The sequence below is a fragment of the Oscarella lobularis genome, chromosome 8 (genome assembly GCF_947507565.1).
Source record: "Oscarella lobularis chromosome 8, ooOscLobu1.1, whole genome shotgun sequence".
Classification (NCBI taxonomy): Eukaryota; Metazoa; Porifera; class Homoscleromorpha; order Homosclerophorida; family Oscarellidae; genus Oscarella; species Oscarella lobularis.
The window spans coordinates 289,470-316,521 of NC_089182.1; the positions used below are offsets into that span (position 1 = coordinate 289,470).

The 27,052-nt window shown below is 47.5% G+C and overlaps 7 protein-coding genes and 3 long non-coding RNA genes across 12 annotated transcripts; 5 read left to right on the top strand and 5 right to left on the bottom strand.

The window, feature by feature from the left end:
• Positions 1-59: 59 nt before the first annotated feature.
• Positions 60-5,313, top strand: LOC136190361 (adhesion G-protein coupled receptor G2-like). The gene is made up of 19 exons (XM_065978492.1): positions 60-309; positions 364-1,160; positions 1,421-1,567; positions 1,632-1,726; positions 1,781-2,212; positions 2,270-2,393; positions 2,447-2,556; positions 2,612-2,714; positions 2,764-2,923; positions 2,981-3,050; positions 3,103-3,163; positions 3,221-3,300; positions 3,358-3,490; positions 3,547-3,588; positions 3,639-3,743; positions 3,795-3,831; positions 3,899-4,056; positions 4,112-4,196; positions 4,251-5,313. The coding sequence occupies exons 1-19, from the start codon at positions 213-215 to the stop codon at positions 4,373-4,375; spliced, it is 2,961 nt and encodes a 986-aa protein (XP_065834564.1). The 5' UTR covers positions 60-212; the 3' UTR covers positions 4,376-5,313.
• Positions 5,314-5,399: 86 nt separating this feature from the next.
• LOC136190364 (TGF-beta receptor type-1-like) lies at positions 5,400-7,450 on the top strand. Its single transcript, XM_065978497.1, has 4 exons — positions 5,400-5,585; positions 5,754-6,956; positions 7,015-7,148; positions 7,204-7,450. Exons 1-4 carry the CDS (start codon positions 5,468-5,470, stop codon positions 7,333-7,335), a joined length of 1,587 nt encoding a protein of 528 aa, XP_065834569.1. The 5' UTR covers positions 5,400-5,467; the 3' UTR covers positions 7,336-7,450.
• A 1,627-nt stretch (positions 7,451-9,077) lies between these two features.
• LOC136190271 (uncharacterized) lies at positions 9,078-10,253 on the top strand. Its single transcript, XR_010670534.1, has 3 exons — positions 9,078-9,097; positions 9,146-9,263; positions 9,327-10,253. It is a non-coding gene; the product is annotated as an uncharacterized lncRNA (long non-coding RNA).
• Positions 10,254-11,383: 1,130 nt separating this feature from the next.
• Positions 11,384-12,899, bottom strand: LOC136190262 (uncharacterized). Its single transcript, XM_065978373.1, has 3 exons — positions 12,085-12,899; positions 11,862-12,011; positions 11,384-11,810 (listed from the first exon to the last, which is right to left on the bottom strand). The coding sequence occupies exons 1-3, from the start codon at positions 12,872-12,874 to the stop codon at positions 11,449-11,451; spliced, it is 1,302 nt and encodes a 433-aa protein (XP_065834445.1). The 5' UTR covers positions 12,875-12,899; the 3' UTR covers positions 11,384-11,448.
• Positions 12,900-13,180: 281 nt separating this feature from the next.
• On the top strand, positions 13,181-17,159 carry LOC136190269 (uncharacterized). The gene is made up of 3 exons (XR_010670532.1): positions 13,181-13,616; positions 13,671-13,912; positions 13,973-17,159. It is a non-coding gene; the product is annotated as an uncharacterized lncRNA (long non-coding RNA).
• LOC136190257 (ubiquitin carboxyl-terminal hydrolase 37-like) lies at positions 13,919-18,874 on the bottom strand. Of its 3 annotated transcripts, none has more exons than XM_065978367.1 (19): positions 18,638-18,874; positions 18,383-18,578; positions 18,287-18,327; positions 18,199-18,228; positions 18,103-18,144; positions 17,968-18,039; positions 17,880-17,910; positions 17,440-17,827; positions 17,256-17,384; positions 17,065-17,191; positions 16,838-16,986; positions 16,672-16,786; positions 16,541-16,620; positions 16,035-16,495; positions 15,908-15,981; positions 15,768-15,832; positions 14,606-15,630; positions 14,389-14,550; positions 13,919-14,329 (listed from the first exon to the last, which is right to left on the bottom strand). In XM_065978367.1, the coding sequence occupies exons 1-17, from the start codon at positions 18,821-18,823 to the stop codon at positions 15,600-15,602; spliced, it is 2,217 nt and encodes a 738-aa protein (XP_065834439.1). In that variant the 5' UTR covers positions 18,824-18,874; the 3' UTR covers positions 13,919-14,329; positions 14,389-14,550; positions 14,606-15,599. The 3 variants fall into 3 exon arrangements, with proteins under 3 accessions (XP_065834439.1, XP_065834440.1, XP_065834437.1); XM_065978368.1 differs by having other exon boundaries at positions 16,035-16,288; positions 16,337-16,620; XM_065978365.1 differs by having other exon boundaries at positions 16,035-16,620.
• A 16-nt stretch (positions 18,875-18,890) lies between these two features.
• LOC136190260 (CCR4-NOT transcription complex subunit 2-like) lies at positions 18,891-22,016 on the bottom strand. Its single transcript, XM_065978371.1, has 22 exons — positions 21,931-22,016; positions 21,837-21,880; positions 21,754-21,776; positions 21,572-21,667; positions 21,444-21,513; positions 21,359-21,396; positions 21,188-21,300; positions 20,991-21,137; positions 20,861-20,945; positions 20,774-20,804; positions 20,594-20,719; positions 20,451-20,540; positions 20,338-20,396; positions 20,253-20,283; positions 20,156-20,192; positions 19,903-20,105; positions 19,734-19,848; positions 19,642-19,680; positions 19,529-19,590; positions 19,374-19,423; positions 19,222-19,322; positions 18,891-19,173 (listed from the first exon to the last, which is right to left on the bottom strand). Exons 1-22 carry the CDS (start codon positions 21,975-21,977, stop codon positions 18,945-18,947), a joined length of 1,836 nt encoding a protein of 611 aa, XP_065834443.1. The 5' UTR covers positions 21,978-22,016; the 3' UTR covers positions 18,891-18,944.
• Positions 22,017-23,451: 1,435 nt separating this feature from the next.
• LOC136190268 (uncharacterized) lies at positions 23,452-23,880 on the bottom strand. Its single transcript, XR_010670531.1, has 3 exons — positions 23,775-23,880; positions 23,698-23,720; positions 23,452-23,645 (listed from the first exon to the last, which is right to left on the bottom strand). It is a non-coding gene; the product is annotated as an uncharacterized lncRNA (long non-coding RNA).
• Position 23,881: 1 nt separating this feature from the next.
• On the bottom strand, positions 23,882-26,879 carry LOC136190261 (glutathione hydrolase 1 proenzyme-like). The gene is made up of 2 exons (XM_065978372.1): positions 26,562-26,879; positions 23,882-26,503 (listed from the first exon to the last, which is right to left on the bottom strand). The coding sequence occupies exon 2, from the start codon at positions 25,583-25,585 to the stop codon at positions 23,951-23,953; it is 1,635 nt and encodes a 544-aa protein (XP_065834444.1). The 5' UTR covers positions 25,586-26,503; positions 26,562-26,879; the 3' UTR covers positions 23,882-23,950.
• On the top strand, positions 25,897-26,924 carry LOC136190265 (RWD domain-containing protein 2B-like). The gene is made up of 2 exons (XM_065978375.1): positions 25,897-25,975; positions 26,022-26,924. The coding sequence occupies exons 1-2, from the start codon at positions 25,964-25,966 to the stop codon at positions 26,898-26,900; spliced, it is 891 nt and encodes a 296-aa protein (XP_065834447.1). The 5' UTR covers positions 25,897-25,963; the 3' UTR covers positions 26,901-26,924.
• The last annotated feature ends 128 nt before the right edge of the window (positions 26,925-27,052 follow it).

Consider the following 27,052-nt stretch of genomic DNA (forward strand, 5'->3'; position numbering starts at 1 on the left):
AATCTCTTGTTCAATCTCGTTTCCGCGTTACCCACGCCTTGCGCAGTTGTCCCTCTCTACAGCAACTTCTCTAGTCTCTACAGCAGCCTTGTCTTAGAAACGACGTCGCGGACTGACGCGCGCACGCAAATCGCGACGACGGCGAACGGACGAAGAAGGAGAACGAGCGCACGCGAGAGAAAACTGGGGCCCCGCGTGTAAGTGTGACGTCGATGGAACGACGGATCGCCGCTAGCCTTTTCCTAACGCTAAGTATCGCGCTCCTCGCCACGTCGCTCGTCTCTACGAGCCCCTGCGACTCGAACGAAGGTGAGAGTCGCAGTCTTCCGGCTTTATGACTGAATTTCACCCCCCTCCTCATAGACCGGGACGGCGTTCTTTTCGAATCGACATCGAACGCAACGCTAGAGCTCTCATCGACAACTAAACTATCTTTCCGATTCTCGTCGACGAGCGAAAGCGGAACGCTCGTACGCGCGCAAACGACAACAACGCAACGTTTTCTCTTCCGCGTATCGATTCGAGACGCTCGCTTTCTCGCGATCATTTTCGGCGCCGACGACGCCGAACCCGAAGCGCTTCTCAACTACACGTCGATCGCGACGACGTGGAATCGTATCGAAATCGAATTCAGCGCGAGCGAATTCGTCGTCGCGCTCGATTCGCAACGAAGCGTCGCGCGCGATTACGGCGCGCCGTGGCCGAACGGCGAGCCGATATCGTTCGATTTCGGTGTCGACGGCTTCGTCGGCTGTCTATCGCGACTCGTCGACTTCGCGGGTGGCGACGCGGACGAGCGGCACGCGATCGCTTTATACGATTTCAATGGGACTGCGAATTTGAGCCCGTGCTGCCCCCCTCCCACGTTTAGCGCTCTTTTGACTGATGACCCCACGTCGACCGCTCTTTTGACTGAATCGTTGCTCCACCCCACGCCGATCGTTCGTTCGACGGAATTGCGATCGACGCCGACGATGTCGACGCCGCTGCCGTTCACGCGTCCGGCGCCGATGTCGACGATCGTCGTTCGTAATTTTCGAGCGCTTTCGTCGTCGTTTTCTCCGTCGACGATTTTTTTCGAAACGCCGTCGCCCACGCCCACTTTCACGCCCAGTCGTACAAGTCTCAGTCCAGCACACGAGATCCGGTTGTTGATGAAGGTAAGAGGAGCCAACGATGGGTGGGGAGTTTGTTTGTATTTCCTCGGGTTTTGGTGGGAAGCGATTTTCCGCCCCGTGCTTAGAAGTACCACTTCCTTCTTATTCCCTTTATTCATCATAGACACTGTAGTACACTACTATTAGAGTCTATCTGTAGGAATTTTTCATATAGACTTCTATTTTGGATTCCTTTCTTTTTTATATGTCTCTTTGTGCGGGCGCGCTCTCCTTTTGGCCTTCTAGACGTTTGTTTACTTTAGGCGGGCGTTGGAAAGGAAAACGTGACGAACGTGGCGAAGAACTTGAGCAGGTTAACGTCGGATACGTCGAAGTCGGCGGGATCGAGTGAAATTGTCAGCGCGGTTGTCGATTTGATGGAAACAATCGTTGGCCTAGAAATCAACGAGGTAGAAGAGAGGAAATGAACGTCGACGAGAGACAGCCTCACAGGTCATCTTTTTTTTTACCTAGACGGCTCGCTATGTGATGGAAACGGCAAGTCATCTAATGGATTTTGACGAAGAAAAGCTGACGAAAAGCCAAGAGGCCAATAACACATCTGTCAGGTAACTATAGTTCCTTTTTTTTAAAAAAAATTGCGACTTTTTTTGTCGTTTTAGGCTATTGAACTTGATTGATGACGTTGCTCAAAACGTTTCGCTCAATTTAACAAGCAGTACATTTTCTTGGGCTTTCAGCAATCTCAAACTTCTCGTCGTCGGAGTGGATCCCAAAACGATACCCGCGTCTCCTGAAAACCAAACCCGCGGATTTTTATTCGACAGCTTGAGCGACAGAACCCAATTGGAATTATCCGGAGAGGCGCTGGAAAAACCCTTGCAACACGGCGTTTTTCATCGATGGTGGTTCGTCTCCTATAGCACTAGCAAGTTGTTTCAAAGTGGCGAGGTCAATGGAACAGAAGTCATTGCCGCTTCCGTTTCTACGGGTGCCGTGCGAAATTTGAGTGATCACATCGAATTGGTATTCAATACGCGTTTCTTCGGCGAAGTCGTTCGGTCCCTGTCGTGCGTATTTTGGAAATTTAATAGGTAGGATAATACAAGAAATTTTTACGATGATTTACTAAGAGAGGTTCTTTTTTTTAGCTCTAGTCAAATGGGTGGCAGTTGGTCAAGCGAGGGCTGTAAGGTGCAGAAGCAATATGAGTCAAATGGCACTGTCATTTGTCAATGTGACCACCTGACTCATTTCACTGTAATACCCGGAGAGGTATGCATCAACCTTTGACCTATTCAATCCCTCGCTAAATGAACGCTTTATAGGCAATTTCACAACCGGCCGCTTTCACCAAGAAAAAATTGGCCGTCTACGTGGGCTGTGCCATTGCCGCCGTCTTTCTTTCGATTTCGCTATTCATCTTCATCTGCTTCAAGTAAATGACCGTAAACGCTTCAATCTTTGAATTCCATTATTCTGTGCCTATGTAGACGCATACGTTCGAAACGGGCCGTCGCCCACGCAAATCTCTGCCTTTGCCTATTGGCGTGCAACGTCTTATTTGCTATCAGTATCAATGGCAGTTCGTCGCAGGTACCTGGCTATCGTTTTGCATAGCGCCTTGGTCACTTTTTTTTCTTAGGCTGTTTGCAGGGGAATTGCTATTAGTTTTCACTTATTCGTTGTACTTGCTTTTCTGTGGCTTGTTGGTGAAGCCGTCGAGTTGTGTCACGCAGCTGTCGGTCGTATGGGAACCTGTTTCGACGTTCATCGGCTCAAACTAGTCCTTCCCTTACTTTGGGGTCAGTAGTAGAAAAAATTCTCGCTTTTGTCACGCAAAGTGGTTTTTCTCTCTTTAGGAATTGCGATTATCTATGTTGGACTGTGGAGCTACTTTGTCTATGATTCCTATGGCTGCAATGCTGGCTTGTGCGTTTGTGTGACGAACGTCTTAAAAGCATTCTAATTATTCTATTTTTAGTTGCTTTCTTTCTGTTGATTACGCGTGGATTGTTATCGGTCCAACAGCTGGACTCTCATTGGTAAGATACAACCTTGCATTAGTGCTAATAATGCTAAATTGAGATATATCTCCCTAGGTGGCTTTTTTTATTTGGCTCATTGCCGCCTGTGCCTGCTGTCGAACACGTGAAGAGTCTCATATGAGACCCCAGCTCATGTAAGCCGATTCTCCCCTCGCTCACTTTCCTTAACTCCTGTCTGATATATTCCACAGGCTGAAGAAGACTGGCCTTCTTTTGATTCTAGCAACTCAGACATTGGCTTGGATTTCCGCCCTGCTTTGGATCTACTGGGAGTCTCATTTGGACTACCTAATTTATTTATTTATAGCCAACACTGCCATTGAGGTGAGAGTCAGCTGCCTCAGGTATTTGCATAACGTGGAGAAGAGTCACTTTCGTAGGGTGTACTAGTATTCGCTTTTCTCTGCGTACTGGATAATGCGGTAAACGAAAATCCCTAAGCACACAATTTGTTCTATATATATGCATCAAGGTTAAGGATAAATTCAGTTTGATGTGCGGATGCGCGGCCGAGAAGGATTTAAGTTCATCCAGTCAGAATTCGAATGTTCTTGTAAATAGGGGAGCACCAGAAGTGGTATGCAATAGAAAAGAGGCTGTGTTCTATATGAATACCTTTTATTGTTAGTACTCATTGAACGTCATTCCGCGTATTCAGACACAAGGTGAGAAGAAATTATAGAAGTTGGGTTTAGGGGGAGGCATGTTAATAATATTTTTAAATATTTTTAGATGATGATTCGGCTGCTGCTCCAGATGACGAGACGTCTGGAATTGGCGATCTCGCGACGTCGCTGTCGCCCTCCGAAATGGGCTCATCGATTGGAAACGGTATGACGCGTTGGTCGTCTCTTTTGTCTGCTAATTTCCAAGCGGCAAGCACTCCAAAAGTAAGTCGATAAGAATACTATTTATAGGCATGACTATTGTATGTGCATTTTGAAGAGAAATCCTCTGTCGACTAACAGGCAAGTCAGCTTTACTGGGAGCACTATTCTAGACGAAGTATTATCCAATGAACAAGCTACAGGTAATTGACTTATTACATTACATAATAAACCTAATTGATAAATCGTTCTTTTAGGAGGAAATTCTGACGTAGTTTTTATTCAAGCCATGTCCATTGCCGAACTGAGGGAAATGGAGATGGCGGGCGTGCGCACGGACACGGGAAGCGAAGATCAATTAGAAATGGAAAGTCGCATCTAAGTACATATTCCTTTGCGCGTTTTATTTATTTAACGTGAAAATACAGTACAGTGCGTGCCAGCATAAATGGCCAAACGGGACTTTTAGTAGCGCGCGAGGAATTCAGAGCGTAGTTTACATTTGGCGTAGTTTTGACGTTTGATCGTCACATCAAGGATTTCCAATGAAGTCTAGCATTTCTATTTACGTCTATTTTGTAAGAAAACGGTTTTGATTTCACCGCAGACAACGTTTCTATACGTTTTGCTAAGAACACAGAAAAGTTCCTTTTTTTCCAGTTTCAAACAACATATGACGGCTTTCATAAACTCATCTGTCACTTTATACCATTTTCTAAAACTTCATTATCTTTGATTTTCAATACAGTAATTCGGTGGAAAGAAACGGATGTCACGTGACGTAAATAGAAATGCATTTTTTTCCGTTAGGGATCAAGTTAGAAAGAAACTCACTCTATAAATGGCTTCTCACGTGCATTGTTTAGAAATTTATTATCGGCGAATTTGAAAATGTTCTTTCCTTTACAAAATTTGCCGTTTCAGAAACTTTTTTATTAGCGCGCGCTAAACTTGCAAAAAATTTAAATCTTTGGGAGTACGTCCCACAAAAATCAAACTGACATCCCTGTTTAAAATAGGCATTAGAGTGATTTTCGTTGACACACAGTGACACTGTATGTCTTGCAGCGAGTGATCTACAGTGATCTTAGCGCGCGTTTTGTGGCCATTTATGCTGGCACGCACTGTACTGTACGTCAGAAAAGCGCCTAATTAGGAAAACACAGCAATCATGCAAGTACTGTATTTACAGTATGTAGGTAGGACTGAGCTGTACTAGTACTAGTAGTAGCTAACGGCTGTAATGACAACGTGAATATGTGACAACATAAAAACTATGACGTCACACTATGTTATGCACTCGCGTACGGTAAGCGGTGGGAGGCTCTGCATGATGGCAACACGGTGAACACCGGGCCATCATTCTCTAGTTTAACGTGATGACGTCACCGTGCGAGGTTTCCCGTACGAACGACCGCGAGAACTCTACCCACACGTCTCGCCAACGTCTCGTAGCTCTTCCTGCTCGTACGAAATGGCATCGGCTCGAATCGACTCCGCATCCGCCTCGATGAGAAAACCGCGGGCTATCGTCTGGAAACGATCACTCGTACGATCGCTCCTCGTCGGAATCGTCCTTCTTCACGGTCAAGGTAAGTCCTCGCGCGCGCGCGCGCACGCCTATTTAGACGGGCACAAGATAACTTGGTGCGGAAAAACGACTCGCATTCCATCTGTTCTTCTTCAACCCTCAACATCCGCCTCATCTTTTATTCATTTTCTCTTCCCCTCTCCCTCCTCGCCCCTCGTCGTCTCTATAGAAGTTTCCGCGCTTCGCTGCTACTGCTCCGAAGACAATTGCGACGGTATCAACTACGACAACTGCGCCGACGGAGAGTGCCTCATTCAAAAGACGGACGCCGGCGGATTCATCTACGGCTGCGCGAGTCGGCCTTCCATCACCTGTAATCTTGAATCGACGCGCCTTTGCTGTACAACCGATTTCTGCAACAAACCGCTCAATACGACGCCTCCTATGGCAACGCCTTCTGTCGAATCGCCCGAGTCTCCGTCGTCGTCATCCGGGACACTTCTCATCGTTCTCGCCGTCGTCGTTCCAATTGCCGTCGCCTGTCTTATTATCGTCGTCGTCGCTGCCGTGGTGACGAAAATTCGGGAACGGAGTCTTCTTCGGCGACGTCACAATGGTGCTGCTACTACTACTACCGTCTCTATGGCAACGGGACGCGAAAACGGCGGAATCGTGGAAAACGGTCAATCGATTGAAATGTTGGAAATCACGTGCTCGGGTAGCGGATCGGGTCTGCCGTTGCTCGAGCAACGAACGATAGCGCGTCAAATCGAATTGAAACGATGCATTGGGACGGGACGCTTCGGCGAAGTGTGGCTCGGCGCGTGGCGTCACGACGAAATCGCCGTGAAAATTCTCTCGTCGCGCGACGAACAGTCTTGGTTTCAAGAAGCGGAGATGTATCAGACGGCAATGCTACATCACGAGAACGTTCTCGGTTTCATAGCGGCGGACAATTTGGACATAGGCACGTGGACGCAGTTATGGATGGTTATGGATTATCATCCGCGCGGTTCCCTCTTCGACGTCATCAGCCGCGAGACCATTACTCCGTATCAGATGTATCGTTTCGCCGCGTCGATTGCGAGCGGTCTCGCGCATCTGCACATGGAGATAATGGGCTCGAAAAGTCAGCCGGGTCTCGCTCACAAGCCGGCGATTGCCCATCGCGATATCAAGAGCAAGAATATTCTTGTCAAAAACGATGGCCAGTGTTGTATTGCCGATTTTGGATTGGCTGTGCGTCACGATCTCGTGCATGATACCATTGAGCATATATCGCGGAATTTGCAGCAGGGAACGAAACGCTACATGGCGCCGGAAGTGCTGGATGGCACGCTGAATTATAAGCTCTTTGATTCGTTTAAGCAGTGCGACGTCTACGCTATGGGACTCGTTTATTGGGAGATTGCGAGGAGATGTGAATGTCCAGGTAAAATTAAATAGATAATGTATTTTCTTGATGTAGGTTGTCTGTGTTTTTTTTTTAGATATGCCTGCTGATGATTACCAGCTTCCCTACTACGATTGCGTGGCTCCTGATCCTCCAATTGAAGAAATGAAGAAGGTCGTCTGCTGTGATGGCTATAGGCCCTTGATTCCTGAACGATGGGAATATAATGACGTAAGTGCATGGCATTTCTTAGTCTTGGCAAAGAAAGATTACGTTGTTTCTTTAGAACTTGAAATTGATGGCTAAAATTATGAAGGAATGCTGGTATGCCAACGGACCAGCACGACTTACGGCTTTGAGAGTGAAGAAGAGCGTTGCTATCATGAAAGAAAATCAGAAAATGGGGTTTCCTTCGTAAGGTAACTAAGTAATAGCTGTTTTAGTTTATGCTTCAGTACTGTAGAACGCTTTTAAGGATGCAAGGGGGGTATAGGGTGTCAGGAAGTGAAAAAATAAAATTCCCGTAAAAAACACGTTGGAGTATGTTCGCTCTATAAACTCCGCAATCGCGCACGCTCGTGCAATTCTCGACTGCCCTTTTGATCGGCTGCTCAAAAACAGAAAAGTAAGCGTGCAACGGGGGTAGGAAAGGAACTCGAACGAGAGGCCGGGGTCCCCACGAATTGTTTTTCGCTTCCGACGTTCTTTTCGACGATTTCTCATCGCTCCTGTCGACGATTCAGCTAGCTCGTTGCTGAAGACGGGTCGTTCGTGTACAGGCAAGAAAAAGGACGAGAATAAACGAGCGAGAAGCGATGACGCGATACCGAATTGGCTCGCAGCTCAAAACGACGGACAAGCGGAAGTTCCAAGTCGGCTATTTTTACGACAACTCGTGTAGGAATTCATTTATTTATTTAGAAATAAATCTACAAAAAAACGTGGCACATGCATGCAAAATCCTATCGTCCCGTCTTCATTCTCTCGGCTTCTTATCTTCGAGTTCGTTTTCTTCTGCCCTCTCGCCACGTATCCGCCTAGAAAAGAAAAGAAGGTTAGTCTCTGTCAAATCATCGTTTTACGTACCTTTTTCGTTGCGTCCATATTCGCGTTACCCAGGCTACACCACGGGGAGGTTTGGACGCTTTCGTAGCCCAAGGCAGCCACCGCAAGCGATGACCACCCGTTCCAAAAATTTAGGGCGAGTTGCGGGTCCTCGGCCACTCCGATCAGTACCGCCTGGACGAGAGTCGGCCCCTAAAACCGAGTCCCCCGGCTCGTTGGTACCAAACTCTTCGGTATATGTTCCTGAGAAGAACCGGAGCTTGCGGAAGTGGAGAACGGCCGACCACTGTTTGTAGGAGTCGACAGGAAAGGCAGTGCAATGCCCAAGTCGAAGTCTCCTGGACCAGGTCATCCTCCGTCTAATCGTGCCTCTCGGGTGAGAAAAGTGCCGGCAACCAGACCGTAAATGAACACCCCCTCCAAGTCGTGCACTTCTCGTCCCGGGGTCTACGGTGGGTGATCGCTTGGGTCCTCATGACACTGACATTCGATTTTTCTCTGATTAATATATTGATTCTATGCATGCATCCCCCTTCCCCTGTCTATTCCCGTCCCCTTCACTATCTCTTTTCTGCTTTCTGTCGGTTCTTTCTTTGTGTTTAACTAAATACAGTACAGTCGTGCCCGCTCGAGCCTAGCGCGGGCCGTACTTGTTGGCAACAATAAGACTTTGGCGACCTTTACGCCCAGTGCGTAAACCGAGGCCGAAGCCCCCCATCGCCCTGCCTACGGGCTCCGGCACGGGATTAATCCGTGGGCCACGCTGAAACAACAACCCGGGACTTGCCTTTTGTCTTCCCCCGAGCCGGTCCGATCAAGGAAGAGACGCAGCGAACCGCGACGCATCCACCCTCAGCCGCAACTGAGGGGAAATCGGTGTGCGCTTCGCTTTTGAACCCTGTAGCCCCGCCCAGCGCGCTGATTGGTCCGTTTGGGTCACGTTGGGCTCGCTAAACGCTCTCATTGGTCCGAAAGATAGAGGCGTGAAACGCAAACCGGTTTGACGCGATAGATTGCATAACGATTTCTTTAGATGATGTAAGATTTGTCGCTCGCATCGAAACAAGATGGTGGAAAGAACGTGGTCAAACTGGAACGATCGACAATCCTTTTAGGTAAGAGTACTTTTCATTATTTCGCCACTCATTTTCGCGCGCGTACAGACCATTAGCGCGCTTTTCTTTTACGCGAAATGCGTCATCGTCTTTTTCGTCGTCGCTTTCCTTCGGACAGCAATTTTCGCCAGCGCCTGCGTTTGCGTAGACCTTGGTTTTTCGAAAGGTAAAGCGATTCTCTTATGCGCGAAGGGTCTGGCAATCCTCTCGACTTTTTCTCTTCGTATAGCCGCCAAGAAGCGCGCACGAACGAAAAGTACGTCTATTAACTAAAGACGAGATGGAAAGCTAAGAAATGAGACGATCGCGGTCTGAAAATCTAGGAGGCCCTCTTAGGTTTGCCACGTGACAAGGCATCCATTGCCAGAAGGCTCTGTCCATTGCCTTCCTTCGCTCGAACGACAGGCTTTTACGAAATTTAATTTCATCACTTCTCGTATGACGTTTGCGTGAGACGAAGTCAATTGCGCCGCGTGTCATCTTCGAATTGCTCGAATGGCGATAAATTGAATTTTTTTCACGAGCTGACCAATGGAATCTTCAATCGGACGAGGCAGATGCGGAAACTTGATTTTTCCAGTTATTTTTTTGTCTAGTTCTTTCCCTGATCCAACGAGACAGACTCAGGCATATATTCCTGTGGGCCGAGCGAAACTGCCTATCTCACTAAAGCTGGAGTCTCTGAATGCCGGAGGAGGAGTTGCTCAAATAAGGACAAATCAATTATCATTGACGAAAATTGGCTAATGAAACCTTCAACGATGTCTTTTCTCATCTGGTTGAGAGGGAAGGGACAGCGTGCCTTAGGGATGGCTGGGAAGAACGACACAGAAAAAACCACTGGAAAGAAAATCAATAATTAACTGGGACGAGAGCAAAACGTTCACTCTTACTGAAACAGGTATAATTTTCTTTTTCTTTGACTCTCTCTTTCTTGTTCTTGTAGGTTCATCAAAGGATCATACGGACGAGGTTGATGAAGAGCTTTCCGATGTCTTCGTTCACCCCTGGGCCCCGGGGTGACTAAATAAAACCGGCCCAACTCGGTTGCCAAGAGGTTAAATTGGCTCCACCTGTTGATGAGGGTTATGCAGTGCACCCTCCCCCCTCCAGGACTGCGGTGGGTAAAAAAGTGGTCCCCCTGGAAATCAGGTTGGCAGAACTCACATCCGAGGGCTGCCAGTCCCAGGCGTCTGAGCCAGGAGAATAAACAGGCTGTAACTCCGATCGAGGGGAGTATGGAGTGACCCCCACTCTGAAGCCTGCATGAACCCCTCGTGGTCCGTGCAGGTGGACAGCGAACGTAGAAAAGACTATGTGCAAATTTTTTGTACTTCCGGTTTATTTCCGTGTTTATTAAATAAAAAGATCTATTACACACATTGCGTCCGGCGCCTTTTTTGTTGACGGGGTCTTGCCCAGGACCCCGGCAGAGCAGTTTCATAATTTTATTTATGGGGTTGTGCTCAGGACCCGTCCACCCTAACTACAGCACAGCTAACATGCAAATACAATAAGTCAATGATAAATGCGTTTTCGTCTACGAGGAATTCAGCCCAGAGCACTGGATACAGGCACATTCTGCTGTAGAGACTACCACAGAGGAAAGTAGCCTCAAGCGGGAGACAAGCCAGAAATTGGGTAGTTTTTCTCCTCGAGGCCACGCACACTTCAAGGGAACGCACCTTGTAATTAAGTTTGAATTCCCCGTGGCCCGGGCAGCTAGCTGGGCCGTCCTCACCGTGTACCTCTTCTGCAGCATACAGGGCGGAAAATTTCACACGCGACGTGTCCGTCTTGCCAATAGGACCTCGGTCTGCCTTTTCGTTCCCGTCGCCGTATTCCCAGTCACGCTTACATCAGTATCTAAAAAATTTGAAGTCAATTTTCACATAGCAAAATTTTAGAAATCGGAAACTGAAAGGAACTCATCAAAACGATGCTTGAAACCTTCAGGCTATTTTTCGATCGAAGCGCACCGCAAAACAAACCGTAGGCGATAAGCGAAATGCTTTTCCGACGCGTTACGAGACCTCGCAGTGCGAAAAAGGAAGCAAGACTGAAGAACACTCCCCGCTTTGGATCGGAACGAATTAGCAGCGTCTTACCGGGGTTGTTTCGCTCCTTTTGAACTTCACTGCACATTGCAATGCAGCGCAGGGGTCGAGTTTGTTCGACTACAACGATTTCCGAGCCCAGACCATCGCTGCCACGCCGATCTCGTCTTGCACGTTTACCTTAGCTCAAGGAGAGACGTAACGAGCGCCAGACGACAGAAAGAAGAAAGAAAGAAAAGAAAGAAGATTGTATTGGATAGCGCGTTACGACTACGTCATTCATCACATCCACGCCTAACAAAATTTGATGTTATCAATAGCAATATCTCCCTCTGTTCCGCTGCCGCCAATTTGAACGAGAAAACAAATAGTCATGAATTTATACCACGACGGTTCAGTAGTGAGCAAAACTTCAGCCATTTGCCATTCACTGGATTGACTTCCAGAGCGCCTCCATAAGGTTGGTTTTTTTGCTGGTGCACAGCTTCCATAGTTCACTATTTGCTTTACACGCAGCTTGCCAACGTCCTTTCCGTGCATATGATAAGCAAAACTCATTCTTGTATATTTCTGCTGCGGTTTAATCTTTGGACTGCACAGCAACACCGTGTCACCGTGAATGGCCTTAAATGGTCTTTCCGCGTACACATAGTACTCTAAAGAAAGGTGATACGGTTTTGCTATAGAAAATAAGTTTCTGCTTTTACCTGATCCGCTGTATCCCGTTTGAGGACCAGTACCAAGAGTATCAGTGGATCCCCTTCCACGTTTCCACGCAAGGTTCTTTTTGCTTGACGACTTCCAATGACATAGTCCTTCCCCGACCTCAAAGCCACAGAATTTGCTTGCAGAAGGTCCTAACATCATGAAATACAAACATAATTATGCTATCTTATGCTAATTATGCTAATTATGCTAATTATTGCTTACGTTTTATATATTGAACCATAGTAAGAACACAAACCGTTGCCGCATCATTTGAAACACAGATATTATAGACGCCTTCTGCAAAACCCGTCACCGTGACCTCGAAAGCTTTGAGGGCACGATTTCCGGCAACTGGTTCAATTTTATTGACGGTGTAATTCGCTCCGTTTGACGGCTCAACGATTTCGTAACCCAAATTAGGGCCCTTCACTGTAAAGAAGAAGGAGAACGGCTGGCCGACGACGGCCGTCACCTTCGCCGGAGGATTTATCCCGATTTGGGGCGGGTCGTCCTCGCACCTGGTGGGATTAGGGCAAGGTAAGACGCACACGTCGCAGCACGATTCCGCCGTCTGACGCCGTTCGGCGCCCTCTGGACACGACAGCGTAGGCGGACACTTCGTCGCTTCGGGATTCTCGTTGCATCGGACTCGTCCTTCGGAGCACGAACAGTTCAGGCAGCCAATGTTGAAAGTCGCTCCGCGCGTGCACGAGCGTTTTGCTGTGCCCTGACACACTGGCTCGCCGCTGCCTTGCTTGCACGCGAGTCCGTCGTCGCAGTAGTGCCACGATGATCGTGATCCATCCTCCAGTTCAGGTGGATCGCATAACTCGTGCTCCTGCTTCGCGCACTCGTAGCAGCACGGACAGCGCTTGTCTGCGACGACGATGCCGCCCGGGCAGTCGAATGTTGTCTTGCATAGGCTCTTTATGCAGGGACGGCAGGGAGGAAATACCGATTGTGCCGCGGTGAGAGCAAGAAGGAGAAAGCTTAGAGTCAACGACGTCCACATCTCGAACGAAATGAGAATGAAATCGTTGGAGGAGACGACGTTCCTTTATAGTCGCGCACGCGATCGTTTCTTTTGTCTTGCACTTCCGGTGGGCGGGTTCACCGAGGTCACCATTCGGTGAAAACCGGACCGCAAGTGTGCGTCACAAGACTCATAATGGCGACCTTTGTCACACGTCAGATGCCGACTAATAAAACGGCACCTGATTTCTGTTCGACTAACGATGCATAATAACTAGGTAGATGAGCCACAAACGTGATCGATGGTACCACTCTTCCGGCACTCTCCTGTTCGGCTCTCTGAATAGACGACAGCGTTTGCCTAGCGGATGTTTGCACCCTGGAAAATGCCAGGAACCTCGGCTTGGCTAGCTGTCTGGTTTAATTACACAAAGACCACAACATATGGGTCCACGATAGTCATTACAGTATGTCTCTTCCCACGGGTTACCATCTAACCGAGGTTCTAACGGGAATCAGGATGTGACCGTAGTTCCCAGGTCCCAGGTCCCTCTCTAAAACCTCTTAAAAAAGAGAAAACGATCCGGTTCCTACACCCCGCCATCCCACGAAATGCAATTACGTCTAACCGCCCTGACGCAGAGCTATAGTGTAAACGATTTCCACGGGTACCTCACGTCATGATTGAATTGGGTTCAGTAAGGTCAGACATAAAATCAGGAGAGCAACCGATCTCACCTGCCCAAGATGACTCACAACAATCACCAATTTGGCAAATCATAGTAAGACCACCTACACGCTTTATGAGATCCGGGTATAGATTTTATTTCCTACAGTTGGGTCCGGGCTCAATCGCGATTGGAAGCCTATGCTCACTAACGTAGAGGCATCGCTGCGAGACCTCGACCCGTAATGGCGATCAGGAAGGCCGAAGCGCTCCTTGGCGCTTTGGAACTGAACGAAGAGCATCTTACCTGGATTATTCGGTTCGTTTTGCACTCGATGGAGCTGGTGGCAAGCAAGAGTTCGGGCTCAGTGCTCACAAACGCACAGAAAGATCCCTGATGCCACAGTAAACGTAAGGTAGCGCGTTACCATGCGTCATTCATCCATACATAGACACACCCACACTACACAGTTTACGAAAACTTGATGCTATCAATAGCAATATCTCCCTCTGTGCTGTCGCCATCAATTCTAACGACAAAACAAATAGTCATGTGTTTATACAACGACGATTCAGTAGTGAGCAAAACTTCTGCCGTTTGCCATTCATCGGATTGATTTCCAGAAAGCTTCCATAAGGTCGTTCTATTCTTTAAACTTCCGAAGTTTATTGTTTGCTTGACACGCAGATCGCCAACATCCTCTCCGTGCATATGATAAGCAAAACTCATTCTTGTATAATTCTGCTTTGGTTGAATCTTTCGACTGCACAATGACGCCCTGTCGTTTGCTTTGTACACACTTTTCCGCTCCACGTACACATAATACTCTAAAAAAGAAAACACGCGTTTGTCTTGGGATAAACATAAAAAATGATTTTTGCTTTACCTGATCCTTCGAATCCCGCTTGGGGACCGGTCTCCGTAATATCAGTGGGTCCCCTTGCCGGTCCCTTTTGACGTTGCCATACAACTCCATGGTTGCTTGACGGCTTCCAACGACACATTTCTTCCTCGACCTCAAAGCCACAGAATTTGCTCACGGGAGGCGCTAAAATCGTCAAATACATAATAAAATATTTACCGGTATCTTCAAAATCACTTACCCTTTACATATTGGACGATAGTAACAACAAATAACGTTTCGAAATCGTTAGAAACGCTGATATTATAGACACCTCCTACGGAACCTTTCACAGTGATCTTGTAAGCTTCGAAGATAACGCTTCCTTCGACTCTTTCAACGTCTTCAACAGTGTAATTCGCTCCGTCTGACGGCTCCACGATATCGTAACCCACGTTGCTGCCGGTGACTGTAAAGGTAAAGGAGAACGGATCGCCGACGACAGGCGTAATTTTCGCCGGAGGACGTCTCATGATAATCGGCGGATCGCCCGGCTCGCAAAGGCCACTAGGACTGAGACAAGAAGCGACGCACTCATGTACTTCGCAGCACGATTCGGCCGTCCGACGCCGTGTGTGGCCACTTGGACACGGCGGCAGCGTCGGCGAAAACGGCGTCGACGGTGTCGGACACCGACGAATCGCTTCTGGATTCTGGTCACATTGGGTTCGTCCTTCGGAGCACGAACAGTTGAGGCAGCCGACGTTGAAAGTCGTTCCGCGCGGACACGAGCGATCCGCCGTACCCTGGCACACGCCGTCCATGCATTCGAGTCCGTCGTCGCAGTAGTGCCTCGACGACAAATCGCATTTTTCGTTCTTTTGCTGAGCGCACTGGAAGCAGCGCGGACATTCCCTGTTGTCGACGACGATGCCGCCCAGGCAGTCGAATCCTCCGCATGTGCTCTTGTCCTCGAAAAAAAGACATGCATCGGATGATGACGTTGCTTTTGACGCTGCAAGAGCAAGAAGAAGAGAGCGTAGAGCCAACGACGTCCACATCTCGAAGGGTGGGTGGGTGAATGAGTCGTTTGGAGGCAGCTGCGCTCTTTTTTATCCTGTCTTAGCATCCGGTGGGCGGCGAGTTCTAAGCAAACCGCAAACGTGCAGCATCTAAATTCTGCTTCATTAACGTCATTAACGATGCATAAACGATAAGCCAAATAAATTACTCTACTAACGTCCCCTGTTCAGCACTCAGCTCGACTTCAGAGACGACAGCGTTTGCCTAGGAAAAACATAGAGATCCTTTTGCGTGCAGGAACCCCGGTTTGACCATGAGAATCATAGGTTCCTCCTCCTCCTCCTCCCACACGGGTTAGCAACCGAGGTTCTGGTTCTGCTACGTGCAACATAACATATTACCTTTGTGCGAAAAAGAAAATGTAGCCGCAACTCCCACGTTCCTTTCTCACTCTCGATTCCGAAGTCTAAATAAAAACGCAAGATCCGGTTTAAAAAAAGCGAAAGGATGCCGGCATTACGCAGACGCAACCATTTCTCACCTTCGACACAATGGAGTCGTTGCACGACTTCCACGCGTCCTTTGCAACGTCATAGATGTCGGCAACGTAGTGGCCTGTTCGTGTCCGGTTCAAGCGAAATCAAAAAAGGAAAGTGCGGTGAGCTCACCAGCTGATGACGCCTCTCCGAGATGGCTAACAACGCTAACCAAATCATACGTCAAGTCGGCACTTCCTCGAGGGACGGGATCATTCTCCGTCTCGTCGCTCTCCGGCGTCGCGCCGCCCCCGTTGTCGTTCTGCTTCTTCGCGCCTTCGTCATCCTTTGGAGTTGACTCGAGAAGACTTTGCTTGAGAGCTAATTCAATCTGTTCATCTTCGGTCATCTCCGTAACGGATTTGGATTCCAATTTCTCGTTCGTTCTACGAAAATATTTTGCGTGTTTCCATGATCTAGACGTACGTGTGTACCTTTTGCTTTTCATCTGCGGCGGTTTCTCCACGGATGGCTGGCAAATCGAGTCGACTCCAATTCGACAAGGTATTGTCACGGAATCGGATCTCTTCTTCAATTCCACCCCGTCGTCGGCGACCGTCACTTCGTAGCGTTTCACCAGCAGAATCAATATTCTATCAAGATTAAAAAATATCATCAATGCGCGTAGAAAAGCGTACCGCGGAAGACGACGGAAACTCTGACTGCGAATCGATCGCTTGCAACTACATTGAGGACAAGTTCGTTCGACGACTTCATCCTAAAAAATCTTTGTATAGGAGAAGATGCGTTCAGATATAAAATCGCGTACCTGGAAGTATCGTTCCAACATCAGCTGCAGTGACGGCTTCGGCAAGACATCCGGTTGGGGAATATCAAGAGAAAACGAATGGTAACTCTCCTCCAGCTCAGTCTCATATTTACACCTAAATTATTTAATTAATTAATTAATTATTAAGAAAGAGGAGACTTCTTACTCTTTGCACGTCGTTTTCGATTCAACGCAACTTTCAAAATTCAACGATATGGGAGAGCGCTGTTCTCCCTCCGTAACACTCCTCCCATTAACTCCTTTGACGTCCTCTTCGAGCCGACTTAGACATTCGGCTAAGAACTCGTGAGCATCCTGCGAAGTCAAATTCAAAAAATAAATTCAATATATATATTTAATTTTTTATTCATGTGACTAATGACTGTTTCTTACGTGTTGGCTGTAGCCGGAAAATTTCGACGATCCCATTTCGAGGCATTTTTTAAATTCGGCGAGATGAATGTTTTGAACGGTTTTGATTGCGCCCGTCTCGACGTCTCTCATAAGCCGGTACATGCACCTAGAAAGAAAAAAAAGAGAAAATGAAGAAAATTTCTCAACCTCTGCCCCACGGAGGTTCTCACCCGTAAAAAGATTTACGATTGACCGCTCGAAGCAGCGCGTCGTTTGCCAAATCCATAGTAAACGCTTTGAGGCTCAGAAGGGCTTGAAGAATTGCATTCATATAACACGTGTTACCCAGATTAGTAAAACTATTAAAATATATAAATAATATCGAGATCTCCCCCCACCCCCCCACCCACCCACCCTTTGTTTTCGTCGTCGTCGTCGTCTCGTCGATGAAGCCCAAGCGACGTCATCGCGGTATTCGTCTTCTGCGAGAGCGCCAACGCTCGATTCGACGCATCATCGAGAGGACGAAAACCCGGTTTCAGTTGTCCCCCGTCTGCTTTCGTCAATCCATCCATTAGGGACCTCGGAGGATGACGAAGCTTGGGCTCGGTCGCTTTGCTTACCAACGTCGCCGCCCGCGCCGAGAAGTGCGGCTTCCGTTTCGGCGTCGACGGTTGTTGCAAAATGTGACGTCGAGGCGGCGACGTCATCATATCTAATGTCAAGCTTTTATCGAAGGGAGACGCGTATCGTTCTCGATCTGCTTTATAGAATGATAATGGAGACGCTTTTTTGACGTTTTCTAGTAGTTCGGTTAGGTGACGACTCTATTTAGATCGTTTTCGTCTATTTACCGGGAGTCGTTGGTTCATGAGAAGTCAGAGGCTATAGAAAAAGGTCTCTAATATATATTATATATGAATAATGAGTGCTGTGGCGTACGTCGTCGGGAAGTGAATTAGTTTCATTTTCTTTTTCTTTACGCGGTGGAGATGGTCTTTTAGACAAGGCACTCTATAGAAAACAAAAAAATGACCATACAGAAAGAAACATACACTGTACGTCGTTTCATTGTACCTCCGATTTATCCTGATGTACTCGTTTTCGTTGTTTGGAAGTCTGTAGAAAAGATTCGAAAATACCAATTGTTATGATTTCCAAAAACAGACATACGTCATCGTCCCTTGAAGACAAATCCGGCTTCTAAGATAAAAATATTTGATTGAAAGCACAAATCATAGACTAATTTAAATTATATTACCTTCAACTTTGATAGACTCAATCCGGCACGAAATCCAGTCACTAATTAAAAAAATTAATTAACGAAATATTTCGTCGAAAAAATTGATTTCCAAACCGTCAATAAAAGCGTCCAAATCGTTCTCCATGATCGCAATCATAGCCTTCGAGAATCTCTTCACATCTCGATTGAACTTGTAGCGCTGGTCGCCCATGTGATTGGAAGCGACGCGGAAATATTGCCCGTCTTTCAAGAGGACGTAGAGGCTCAATTTCGCGTCGTCGAGTTGAACCGACTTGATATTGTCAGTTAGCTGGAAAAACAAAGCAAAAAAAACGAATAAATGGAGAAGAGATCTCCCGCTGCGCTGACCTGAAACGACTTTTCGATACGCGGCTGTGATCGTCGTGCGATGCACGTCGTGGTGAGATCGTCGCAAACGAGTTCGAGTTCGCCGAGATATGGAACGACGCGATTCGCCGACGATCGCGATCCCGTGCGAACTTCGCCGCCAACGGAAAACTTCTCGAACGTCTTGCTGAAGTTCAGCGGTTTCATCGTCGCGTAGAACGAACAAGATGGGCGAAATTCCTGCCTAAAGGACGAAGAAGCGTGCGCGGGCAAAAAAGGCGGGAAGGACGCAAGATCCCGGATTCAAACAAATAATAAACAACGAAAATCACGGAACGCCGACGGGAGTCATCGCGCTAAACGTCGGCAATATGGGTCGCTCTTCGAGTTTGTCGTACTGCAAGTGAAACTCCTTCTGAACTTTTCGCCACGAATTGACGTCAAAGAAGCAGTATCTTCCCTGTTCGTACGTGTGGGTTTTGACCGTCGGTTCGGCACCTTGCACGTGCGTCACCCACGCTCGCTCTTCCTTGTGATACCTCCACTCTCGTTGATATCTAAATATGGTTTATCAGAGGCGGGGATCCGAGGGGGTGGGGCTTTACAGTTCTGCAGCAGCCGCTAATTGCATTAGATCGCCACCGCTGCTATAGTAGAGATAGAAGAGTAGATCTTCTCCATAACGATTCAGCTTGAGACCAGCCAACTAATATATGCAGAGTATTAATCTCAATAAAAATGCCAGTAACCATCACACCTTGTCTCTGATAAAAGCGCTTGTAAGGTATTCTGGTGGCACGGTGTAGTCTAGAAAATATCACTGTAATTACTACAGTATTAGTATATACAATTGACGTGTATAAATACTACATTTTCGCGTACGTGGTGCTGTGTGTACTCTATTGTTCTTACCAACATCTTGAGGTCTTAGTGGAGCTTCGGCGAATGGTGATGCAAACATTGTATATAGACTCCTAAAAAATCAAGTCAAAAAGGAGAAAAACAACACGCTTTTGATTCCGTACTCGGCAGAATTCAGATTAAGTCCCAAAGTAGTCAAATCGCTGCGAAGAAATTAAACCGTTAATTAAATATTCATTGGGTATTCTCTCTTTACCTTCCCAAGGCCAGCGCTACGAGATTATGATCCGTTTCGGCAGCCCGAATAAACGTCAGCAAACCCAACATGCCAAACTGATCACTCAGCATCCCAGCAGGCAAACTAATAGCCCCTAAAAAGAAAGGACTCTAAACGAATTTCCGCACGCACACAGAGACCCTCTTACCTGGCGCCTGTTTCAAAGATTGCTGTTGCTGCGGCGGCGGCTGCTGCTGTGGCTGCTGCAACTGCTGAGAACTTGATTGAGGCGGAAGCTGCAATTGCTGGCCCAAGCCGGACTGATGGAGTTGAGATTGTAATGAAGACGGCTGCGACGTTGGCTTCACTGATGCTGGCTTCTGCCCAATAACTCCACCAACTGGCGGCGGTCTTAATCAATAAATCAATAATGAAGAAATTGATTACGTCGTCATATGTACCTGTTTGGCAGCTCAAAAGATGATACTGGTTTCGTGTCTAGAAAAACGTATGAAACCCATTGTTTTTAAAATAAAAGCATATTGTTTTTTCTCAAACCGGCGAAAGCCGTTGACAAGGTCGAGGGCACCTTGAAGAAAGCCCACTATAGGAACTCCAGTCCACAGAAAAAAATAGAACTCACTTGAAATGGAACGCGAGTCGTTTCCGTCGTGGAAAGCGTCGTTTCGGTGCTACTCGTTTCTATGGAGTCAAGCGGGTGCCGGCACGTTTGTTTTTATCAGGAGACAGATGTACCTGTCGTTCTGCTACCAGGAAGAGCCGGGAAGTCTTCGTTGTGCATTTGGAATTCTTGAGGCTGTTCAGGCGGTCTCGTCACAAAGCCAGCTATGAAGTAAAAATCACTTATCAATAATCTATACAAAGATTTTCAATCTTACCATAGCTGCTGTTTCTTGATGATGGAGTCAAAGCTGATGATGATCCGGAGCCCATTAGTCCTGCAGCTCGATTTAACGCCGGAAAATCCGCCGGATTAAGATGACTCGGCGAGCCCGGATCCCTGCCTGAACAAACCAGAAAGAAATAGAATTAAAATCTAGACAAGAAACGCTACATACTAAGACCCGGAAGACCTGGACTCATCATTCCCTAAGAATAACGTCATCAATCAACATAGAAGAGTCATATAATCCATTGAAAATTACCTGACTTTGGCGTCCCTGGGAGATACCATAAAAGGCCAGCGATGAGCTTCCACCTGATCCAAAACGACCCGATTGTGATTCAGCCCTAAGGAAGTATCACTATAATAATAACTAGCTATTAAATTCTTACAGTTGAATGTGATTAGGACGGTTTGGTCTTGAAGTGGCGGCTGTCATTCCGCCCATCATTCCAACGCCCTGTCTCTGCTGACCAGGAGCAACTCCCAGCGATCCTTGAGAAAGAAGCCCGTGCTGTCCCATCCCAAAAGGATTTCGACTACAGCAAAAAATTATAACTATATAATACAATAAATAAATAAAGAGAACTTTGCTGCTGGCGATCCAGGAGCCATAGGCGGAGCACCACTTCCTGTCAAACCAGTCAGATTTCCAGAACTTCCGGAAAGAGAGGGCCCAGGTGCGAAACCTCGACCAGGAAACTAAGCAAGAAGAACATAAGAGAATACTACAACTTTAAATAACAGTGGTTAATTGAACCTGAGATCTCATTCCGCCTGATCCAGCTAAGGAAAGACCTTGAATTAGAATATACAATACACTAAAGATAAATAAATAAATATACCTGAATTGTAAAATCCGCCTGGAGCAGCCTGTGACCCTGCTGTTACTCCATACATACTTCCCATTCGAAGCTAGAAAAAAAAATCAAATACAAACTCATCTATGTTTACCTTTTCCTTGCTATAGTACCTCCTTCTCTCGTTGACTGAAACCGGACTGATTAAAATATCCGGGCATTCCCGAAAGCCCGAGCTCTTCGTCTCCTTCGTCTCCCAATCCCCCTCCCTACACGAAAACGCGTCTCTTATCTTTCGTCGAAAAACTAGCTAGTCACGTCTATGCTTATTTTTCGCCTGTACGCTATTTCTTACCGGTTTTCTCATACCGCCTAAGCCTAGAGAGAGAAAAAAACCCCGTAGTTCTATTTATCCTGCATTAGGAATGCTTGGTTTACCTGATGAGTGCACGTCTGGATGCGTTCGCGACGGATTAGGAAATCTAGAGAGGAACGGGTGGGTAACGGCACCTTTTCTGCTACGTTTTCTTACGGATTGAAACCAGGAAAGCCTTCGCTTAGGTTTCTATAGCCTGCCATGGCGTTGTGAATCTTTTGTTTCTTTCTGGCGCATGCGTTCTGCTAACACAACTCGCGTGATGTAGGCGTGGCGTATTTGGAACATGATCACCGTCTTCTTCTTCTTGATTCATTTGCACGTTATCGGAGTCGACTCTGGTTGCTCGTTTACAGCAGAATCGTGTGACTATTCGCCTTTCTTTTCCGCCTTGGGACGAGTTCTTACGCCTAACAGCATCGAATTTCAGCAAATTATACCTTCGGTTTCTGGATGCCATGGAAGAAAAAACGGATGCTGCTCCACCAAATTCAGATACTGCAACTGTTCCAATTAAAATCGTGTGATAAGAACTCTTACAAACCTTTGTGCAAGAACACGACTTGGAGCAATTGGAGAGCGTGTCACAGTTGCAAGCAAACAAGATCAATGAATTTATCATCAGCATGCTTTGACTCATCCTACTCTAATAGAAGCGGAATAGTGGAATCAGATGACACTCTCTTGACCATACGAAATGTCACAGACTTTGATTTGTATCAGAAAAGCTTGTCGTGTCCGCAAACAGTAGATTGGCGATCGTGCTGCTCGTATACTCAGCCAGGAACGTGCCAAATCACTAACAAGAGCAAATGCAAGGGTAGAAAAACTCTCCTTTTGGACTCTGGTTGCAACAGTTCCTGCGCTCAAAATATGACATCTAAAGAGGCATGCAGCAATGACAAACTATGTCAAGGAACGGCTATTCCAAGTCCAAGCACAAGAGCTACTACGCAAATTCCCGCTACGACGAGAATTTTGACTACGTCCCCGGCGAAAGAAGCAACAAAAAGTCTGACTTCTCAGAACGTCAACAGCGCCAACAATAACAAAAAGTCCTACGCGCATAATAGGAAGTACGGGGACGAGTACAGTAACAGGGGCTAGTACTAAGGCCAATCAGGGAAGCAGCTCTACTCGAAATTACATCAGAGGCCCACGGACCACACAAACAGTTATATCATCAGAAAATTCCCCTCAAAGCGCAAGGACTCCTACGAGTACAACAGCAAGCCCATCACTTGGCAAAACCATCATTTATGGAATAGCAGGCGGCAGTGGCGGAATAATTCTGATCACTCTCATCATAATAGTTGTTGCAATAGCATACGTCGGAAAGAGAAAACGTCAACAGGAAACGTCCACATCAACATCTCAAAGGTACGTAAGGAGCCCCAAATTTACGAAACAGGATAAGCAATTGACTAAGCCTCGTACACAGATACGTTATCAAAAATCCCGCGTTCGATGATCGAGGGGGTTCTATGGGAGTATATCGAACAACTTCCACTGCCGACTACGAGCACGACTACAGCGTCCCAATCCCAAGAGACCGTAGCAGTACGGACGACTATCTTACCCCCGTCGACATGATCTCCAGGGAAAGACACGACGAAGAGGGATACGAGTGCCCGATCGATTACAAAGCGTAGCCTAAATGGGGGCCTCGGTTAAACGTTTAGGCTGGATCGCTCTCGTTTTATTGCGCTGCACGTTGTTGGTGTGTGCGTCGCGTAGGCTGGGCTTTCCGCAACGCGTTTTACCTTCAAAATGCGTGCACACGCTATCTGTTCGGGAATTTACGGGTTTTGTCTCTTCCCTTCGCGCTTTACTTCGATCGAGCGCGCATCTTCTTTCGTTTTCGCTTCAGTCTAGATAAAGAACGTGGTTGTCGAATGGGAATGAGAGGCTAGATGGCGTTACCTTCGCATGCGTTTCTTTCGCCACTGCGAAAAAACGAGAGAATAAGAGATTTGGCTCGCGTAAAGAACACAAAATACCTTATCTCTCATTTCTGGTAGAAGAAAGTACCGCTCGCTCTCGGATTGCTCAGATAAAAGGAGATCTACAGCCCCACAGAATCAGAGACGGCGACTAAAGCGTCCCGGATAAGAGTGCATATAACCAGAGATCTCTCTATAAACATACCAACGTGCTTTCGAAAAAAATCGTTTCTTTAGTATCCTTCTGGCTGTCCTTGTTTACGACAGTCACAAGCAGCAATCAGCTTTTTACTCTCAGCATCCCTCACAATCGCCTGAATAACTGCAGTAAGATTAGAAACCTCCACACGATGCCCACGCCGTTCAAGACCCTCTCTCCAGCTCGCAGGAAAATCACTCTGAACAGTGACGTGATTAGGAAGAAAATGATGATGAAATCTCGGCTTGTCGATAGCATCCTGAAGCGAGTACTTGTACTTGTAGTACCGAACTAGAGCTATGGCAATTGTTGTTGGAATCCAAAGACCGCCTGAAGCTCCAATGACAACGGCAATGTCTCCATTTCCATCCAGCATCACAATAGGAGAAAGAGATGACTGAGGCCTTTTTCTTGGCGCAATAAAATTGAACGGACTCGGCGGCAACCCCATAAAGCCAGGCCCACCAGAATATGAGAAATTATCCATTTCAGAATTGTATATGATTCCAAGTGAATCCGAGTAGACTTGACTGCCAAAATACCAGCCAATGCTTGTCGTCAACGAAACGGCATTTCCATCCGAATCAACAATACAAAAATGCGTAGTGCCCGTGTCAGACGAGAGAGAATAAATACCGTCGTCGCCGTCGCAATAATACTCGGGAGGAAACGTTGCGTCGGGATCGATTTTAGATTGAACTTGAGCTGCTTTTGACGGTTTCAGCAGCGACGCGACGACGTCATCCACGCCAGCATTGTCGCCTAATTTCTGTCGCTCTGCAAACGCAAATTTGAACACTTCTGTAATAAAATGCCGAGTTTCGTCGTCAAATCGTTCTCCCAAGTTTAATTCTGACAAAATATTGAAAATATATTGAAGAACGGCACTGCCGCCAGGAGGTGGAACACCGTAGACTTTCCGGCCGTTGAATTTGCTCTCCACACCATTGCATTCTCTCACTTCATAGGAAGCAAAATCCTCATAAGACAAAACACCGCCCGCTGCCTTGATATCATTGACCATAATGTGAGCCAGCTCTCCTTTGTAGAAGATGTCTGATCCTCCACTAGCTCCAATTCGTCGGAGTGTTTTAGCCAGCGCTGGTCGTCTCAGAGTATCGCCTTTCTTCAGAAAACGCCCATTAGGCGATAGGGCTCTCTTTAGCGGGCCACACCTCGAATCGGCATCTTCGGCATCCAGTGACGCTTTCACGTAATCAACAGCAACAGAACGCTCCAAAATGGCGGAGACGAGAAACCCCTCATCTGCAAGCTGGGCGGCGACTTCAAACAGCACTTCCCATTCAAGTCGACCATATTTCTGCCAGAGTCGTTCCAACGCTTTCAGTTCGCCCGGCACTCCGGCGAGTATGCCCGGCCGCTCCCGCTGACCCTCCCTCGTCATCGTTTCCTCGACAACGTCGGCCGCCAGAGGTGCCGCCTCCCTGAAGTCCATCGCAACCGGAGTGCCTTTGCTTCGACGATCATAGTAGATGCAACATCCGCCGCCGCCTAGGCCGGACGTGTGAAAATGCACGACGCCGAGACAGAGAGCGACGGCGACGGCCGCGTCCGCCGCCGTGCCGCCCATTTCGCGTAGCACTTGCACTCCGATTTTCGAGACGAGTGGAGTATCGGTCGCAACGACGGCGTGGCTGTACGCGTTCATTGTTCTCCGAGGCCAGAGGTGCAGGGCCCTGCCAGAGGTGTGTGGGGAATGCTCGCGCGCGGTCTATGCGTGCATGACGCGTGGTGGGAACCTCGTAAATTAAATTAAATTAATTTAATTCAATTACTAAAATTAAGAAAAAAGGCCTCAGCGAATCCTACTGTCGCCTACTGGAGACGAATTGGCAGAGTGCAAACTCCACCGAAACGGATTCGACTTCTTCATAAGCCAACTGCTTAGTTACTTACGTTGGGCTTTCGAGTGTACTTGTAGTAGCGCACGCGTTGTACGACAAAAAATGCGGTTTCGAAGGACAAAAAGTATCATCGCGAACATCTACGATCGGCTCGTCTGAAATGTCTGGCGACCGTCGATAAAATGCTTGATCGGGTAGAGAAATCGAACAAGCCGTTTCCGATTGTACAGCGTTTTTTAGTCTAGTAGCGCGCTCTACGAACCCGCCTCCCCCCGAATGAGCGAGAATCTCGAGCTACAGCTCGGCGAAATCGACTTACTTCGCTCCATGTATCCGGACGAAGGAGAGTTCGACGATTTGGCAATAAAACGAGCGCGAGATACCATCGAAAATCCGGAAAAGAACGACGAAACAGCGACTCTGTCATTTTCCGTGCGAATTAACGACACCATAGAGCTCTTTTGCACGTTTCCGCATGACTATCCGATCTCGTGTCGTCCCAAACTCCACGCGCGCTGCAACGAACGACGTACGACGCAAGATCGACTGAATCGCGATTTGAACGAATTCGTAGCGCGCGCGAACGACGGCGAGCCGTGCGCGGTCGACGCCGTTCATTGGCTGCGCGACAACGCCGACTCGTATTGCGTCATCGCACCGGAAAACAAAGCGCACGTCGCCGCAGTCCCGAATGCAGCTGCCGAACTCCAACGAATTTGGTTCTACATGCATCACATTTATAGCAAGACAAAGCGAAAGGATATATTGGCGTGGGCTGACGAGTTGCATTTGAGCGGGTTTTCCATGCCCGGAAAACCGGGCGTCGTCTGCGCGGAAGGTGACTCGCGAGCCGTCGACGAGTTCTCGAGTCGTCTGAGAGGAATGACGTGGAAGCGAATCACGATTCGGCATCAGGAAAAGGGAGCAGCGGGAGATGGTTCGTGGAAGCGATTTTCTGGTTTCAACGAAGTCGCTTTCGATCCGCATTCGGGACGGGGAAGTCGGGACTATCACATGGACTTGGGCCAGTTTCAGAAATATCTCGAAGAGCACAAGTCGGCCGAAATGTTTCACATGTTATTCGGAGTAGAGGGAAGTAGAGCTGCAAAAGAAACATGAGTTAATAAAAATAAAAGCTAACGTTGAAACTGTCTTTTTTACTTGCCTTTTTCTCTCTCTCTCTCTCTCTCTCTCTCCGGCTCCTTCCAGCTTGCCCTTGGTTTGTTCCATCGCCGCTTTTTCCCAAACCCATGCTGTCCCAAACTCGCTGC

Bases quoted from the DNA above. Each gene is read 5' to 3' on its own strand.
- LOC136190361 (XM_065978492.1), top strand. From the start codon at position 213: ATGGAACGACGGATCGCCGCTAGCCTTTTCCTAACGCTAAGTATCGCG. The intron at 2,924-2,980 runs GTCAGTAGTAGA...TTCTCTCTTTAG, and splicing joins AGTCCTTCCCTTACTTTGGG to GAATTGCGATTATCTATGTT. The intron at 3,164-3,220 runs GTAAGATACAAC...ATATCTCCCTAG, and splicing joins CAACAGCTGGACTCTCATTG to GTGGCTTTTTTTATTTGGCT.
- LOC136190364 (XM_065978497.1), top strand. From the start codon at position 5,468: ATGGCATCGGCTCGAATCGACTCCGCATCCGCCTCGATGAGAAAACCG. The intron at 5,586-5,753 runs GTAAGTCCTCGC...TCGTCTCTATAG, and splicing joins CGTCCTTCTTCACGGTCAAG to AAGTTTCCGCGCTTCGCTGC. The intron at 6,957-7,014 runs GTAAAATTAAAT...TTTTTTTTTTAG, and splicing joins GAGGAGATGTGAATGTCCAG to ATATGCCTGCTGATGATTAC.
- LOC136190262 (XM_065978373.1), bottom strand. From the start codon at position 12,874: ATGTGGACGTCGTTGACTCTAAGCTTTCTCCTTCTTGCTCTCACCGCG. The intron at 12,012-12,084 runs GTAAGCAATAAT...TCATGATGTTAG, and splicing joins TATGGTTCAATATATAAAAC to GACCTTCTGCAAGCAAATTC. The intron at 11,811-11,861 runs GTAAAAGCAGAA...ACCTTTCTTTAG, and splicing joins AACGGGATACAGCGGATCAG to AGTACTATGTGTACGCGGAA.
- LOC136190257 (XM_065978365.1), bottom strand. From the start codon at position 18,823: ATGAAACCGCTGAACTTCAGCAAGACGTTCGAGAAGTTTTCCGTTGGC. The intron at 16,987-17,064 runs GTAAGAAACAGT...TTGACTTCGCAG, and splicing joins TTTCCGGCTACAGCCAACAC to GATGCTCACGAGTTCTTAGC. The intron at 15,631-15,767 runs GTAATATGTTAT...TGTTTTTCCTAG, and splicing joins ATTTTCTTTTTCGCACAAAG to GCAAACGCTGTCGTCTCTGA.
- LOC136190260 (XM_065978371.1), bottom strand. From the start codon at position 21,977: ATGGCAGGCTATAGAAACCTAAGCGAAGGCTTTCCTGGTTTCAATCC. The intron at 20,541-20,593 runs GTAAGATTGAAA...TTTACTTCATAG, and splicing joins ATCAAGAAACAGCAGCTATG to CTGGCTTTGTGACGAGACCG. The intron at 19,323-19,373 runs GTGTGATGGTTA...TGCATATATTAG, and splicing joins GCGCTTTTATCAGAGACAAG to TTGGCTGGTCTCAAGCTGAA.
- LOC136190261 (XM_065978372.1), bottom strand. From the start codon at position 25,585: ATGAACGCGTACAGCCACGCCGTCGTTGCGACCGATACTCCACTCGTC.